The 2,723-nt window shown below is 27.2% G+C and overlaps 1 protein-coding gene across 1 annotated transcript in view; it reads left to right on the top strand.

Moving 5' to 3' along the window:
- Window positions 1–1,294: 1,294 nt before the first annotated feature.
- Window positions 1,295–2,723, top strand: part of LOC106776736 (ankyrin repeat-containing protein NPR4-like) — a 10,609-nt gene continuing 9,180 nt past the window's right edge. Inside the window, exons 1-2 of the mRNA XM_014664207.2 lie at window positions 1,295–1,587; window positions 1,689–2,174. Coding sequence (XP_014519693.2) covers window positions 1,359–1,587; window positions 1,689–2,174 — 715 coding nt within the window. The 5' untranslated portion in view covers window positions 1,295–1,358. The remainder of the gene's footprint in view (window positions 1,588–1,688; window positions 2,175–2,723) is intronic.

The raw sequence follows: 2,723 nt of genomic DNA, 5'->3' as shown, positions 1-2,723 counted from the left end.
TATTCTTTCAGAAAAGAACATAATAAGATAGCTCTTTCGTAAAAGAAAAAAAAACAGGCAGAGAACAAAGAATAAGAATATAATTTTTTACTTGTTAAAAGAAAAAGAGAACAACTAAACACGTGAAACATAGAAGAAAGAGATAGGTCATGCATGTAAAATCTTTTCTCATGAATAAAGGATACATTAAAGAAAAAAGTTATTATGTATTTCTATTTTTATATATTATAATTTTTGACACAATATAAAACAAAATACGTTAACTTTACAACCAATTCAGATGATAAAATAATATATATATATATATATATATATATATATCAATAATTTATATTAAAATATGAAAGAAATATGATTAAAATGCTAGTATATTATAGTGTAAAGTGGTTTAATTTCTTTGAAGGAGTGTGAAGTTATCATTTTCTTTTCTATTATTAATATTTTGTTTTCCTTTAAACAACATAATATTTTTATTCTGGGACTATTTTATAAAGTAAATACATAGATATCCAATTTTTTATTCAACACATGTTTAATACAAGTAAAAATATTTTTTTATTTTCAAATAAAAATAATTTAAGATGAATTAATAAAAAGTTTGTATTTATGTTAGTTTTTTGTTCTGTTTTTTAAGTTAGTTTTAGAGATTTTTTAATTAAGTTTTAAGTTAATTATAAATTATAAATTTTTAATTAATTTTTAATTAATTTTTGTAATTTATTGAATTTTTAAAAATTTAAAATTTTTTAATTGAGTTTTTTTCGAATAGATTTGTTTTTCTGGTAACTAAGTAATGTAACTATTATTTTATTTATTACGTTGTTTAATTTTCATCATATATAATTTTATAAGATTATGAAAATATAAATATGATATCATATGCAAAGAAAACTAAAATCAAAATAATCACATAACTAGTTAAGAATAAGATGACCACATTAAAATAATCTAGCAATAAGAATTCAATTTAAAAAAATTTTAAGTTTTTAGAATTTAATAGATTACAAAAATTTAATATAAATTTAATTAAATTTCTTTAAATATATAATATACTTCAAATTTAATTAAACTTTTCTTTTCTCTTTTGATATGTAAATCTTCTTCTCTTCTTTGTTAGAAACTTTTGCTTTTGCTTCCAGATCAATAATATTTCCTCTTTTTGTTATTTGTCTTTAATACTGTGATATCCTTGTCTTCTTTTAGAAGCAGCACCAAAATTATGTTCTTGTCTCTCCTTTACATAAAGGATGTGAAGCAAGACAAGACAAGAAAGTGTAATGGAACACATTGGTGTTGCATCGCGTGGAATAGTTCGTGAAGAGCTCACAAGATACAACTACGAAGAATGGAAAATTCTAATGAAAAATTATCTGCGAGGGAAAAATCTGTGGGATGTTGTGGAAAGTGGTTCTGCATCGTCACCCATTGATGCACAGAAAGACGCAGAGGCTCTGCATATCATTCAACTATCATGTGCACCAAATATTTTCAATGAAATTAAAGACTTCCAAACCGCCCACATAGCTTGGAATCACTTGGCTAAAGTTTGCAGGTCTGAGTTTAAAATCCAACCGCATATTCGACACGGTAAGTGTTTAGATGCATCTTCAAATTTCCTTTATATAAAGTATATATTTACACATAATATTAACTTAATATTTATTTGTTTTAATTTGAATGAGACACAGGTGTTGTATCCGACAATGTTAGAGAGCACAAAGATTTATACAAGTTTGTGGAAAATGGAAATTGGGAAGGTGCAAGCTCATACTTGAGAGATCAACCCAATGCAATATTTTGGGCTCCGTCTTCGGGTAGAACGGTTCTTCATGTTGCAACAATAAAAGGACATATCACAATTGTGGCGGGGTTAGTGTACTTAGGGAAGAAGCAATTAATAGAAATGCAAGATGAGGATGGTAATACTGCTCTTGCTCTTGCTGCTGCTTACACTGGAAACCTTAATATTGCAAGACGTTTTCTAAATGCGGAAGGCGGCGAAGAATTGCTTGGTATAGAGAACAAAGAGGGTGAGATCCCTCTTCTTATGGCTGCTAATTCAGGATGCAAAATAATGACTCGTTACCTTTTCTTTCATACTCCTCGCCATGTCATGGATGACCCACATAATCGAGTTTTGCTTATGGAACGATGCATCCAAGCGCATATATTTGGTAAGCAAATCAACCACAGTCCACCTATATATGCTGCTTCTCTCATTCTCTTTTTCAAACCCTCAATCTTCCTCCTTCACATGCTCCTTTGATTTATGTAATATATATATATATATATAGGGGTTTGTTAACGCATACGTCTGTTTTTCAGTTGGTACATTTTAATAATGGGTACCGGATTATAGTAGACAAAAATACTCTCATATATTATGAATTCTAACATATATTATGGATTCTAAGTAATGAGAGAGGTGAGTAAGGGTTTGAGAGTTTTTTTTTTAGTTTTGAGAATGAAAATTATTTAAATATCCTTTGTGAGAGTAAGGGTTTGAGAGGTTTCTTTTTTTTTGTTAGTTTTGAGAATGAAAATTATTTAAATATCTTTCACTTTAAAACTTAGAATCCATAATATATGAAAGTATTTTTGTCTACTATAATCCGGTACTCATTGTTAAAATGTACCAACTGAAAAACAGACATACACACGTTAACGAACCCATATATATATATATATATATATATATATATATATATATATATATATATATA

This window comes from Vigna radiata, chromosome 11 (genome assembly GCF_000741045.1).
Source record: "Vigna radiata var. radiata cultivar VC1973A chromosome 11, Vradiata_ver6, whole genome shotgun sequence".
Taxonomy (NCBI): Eukaryota; Viridiplantae; Streptophyta; class Magnoliopsida; order Fabales; family Fabaceae; genus Vigna; species Vigna radiata.
This window is presented reverse-complemented; position numbering and strand designations above follow the sequence as displayed.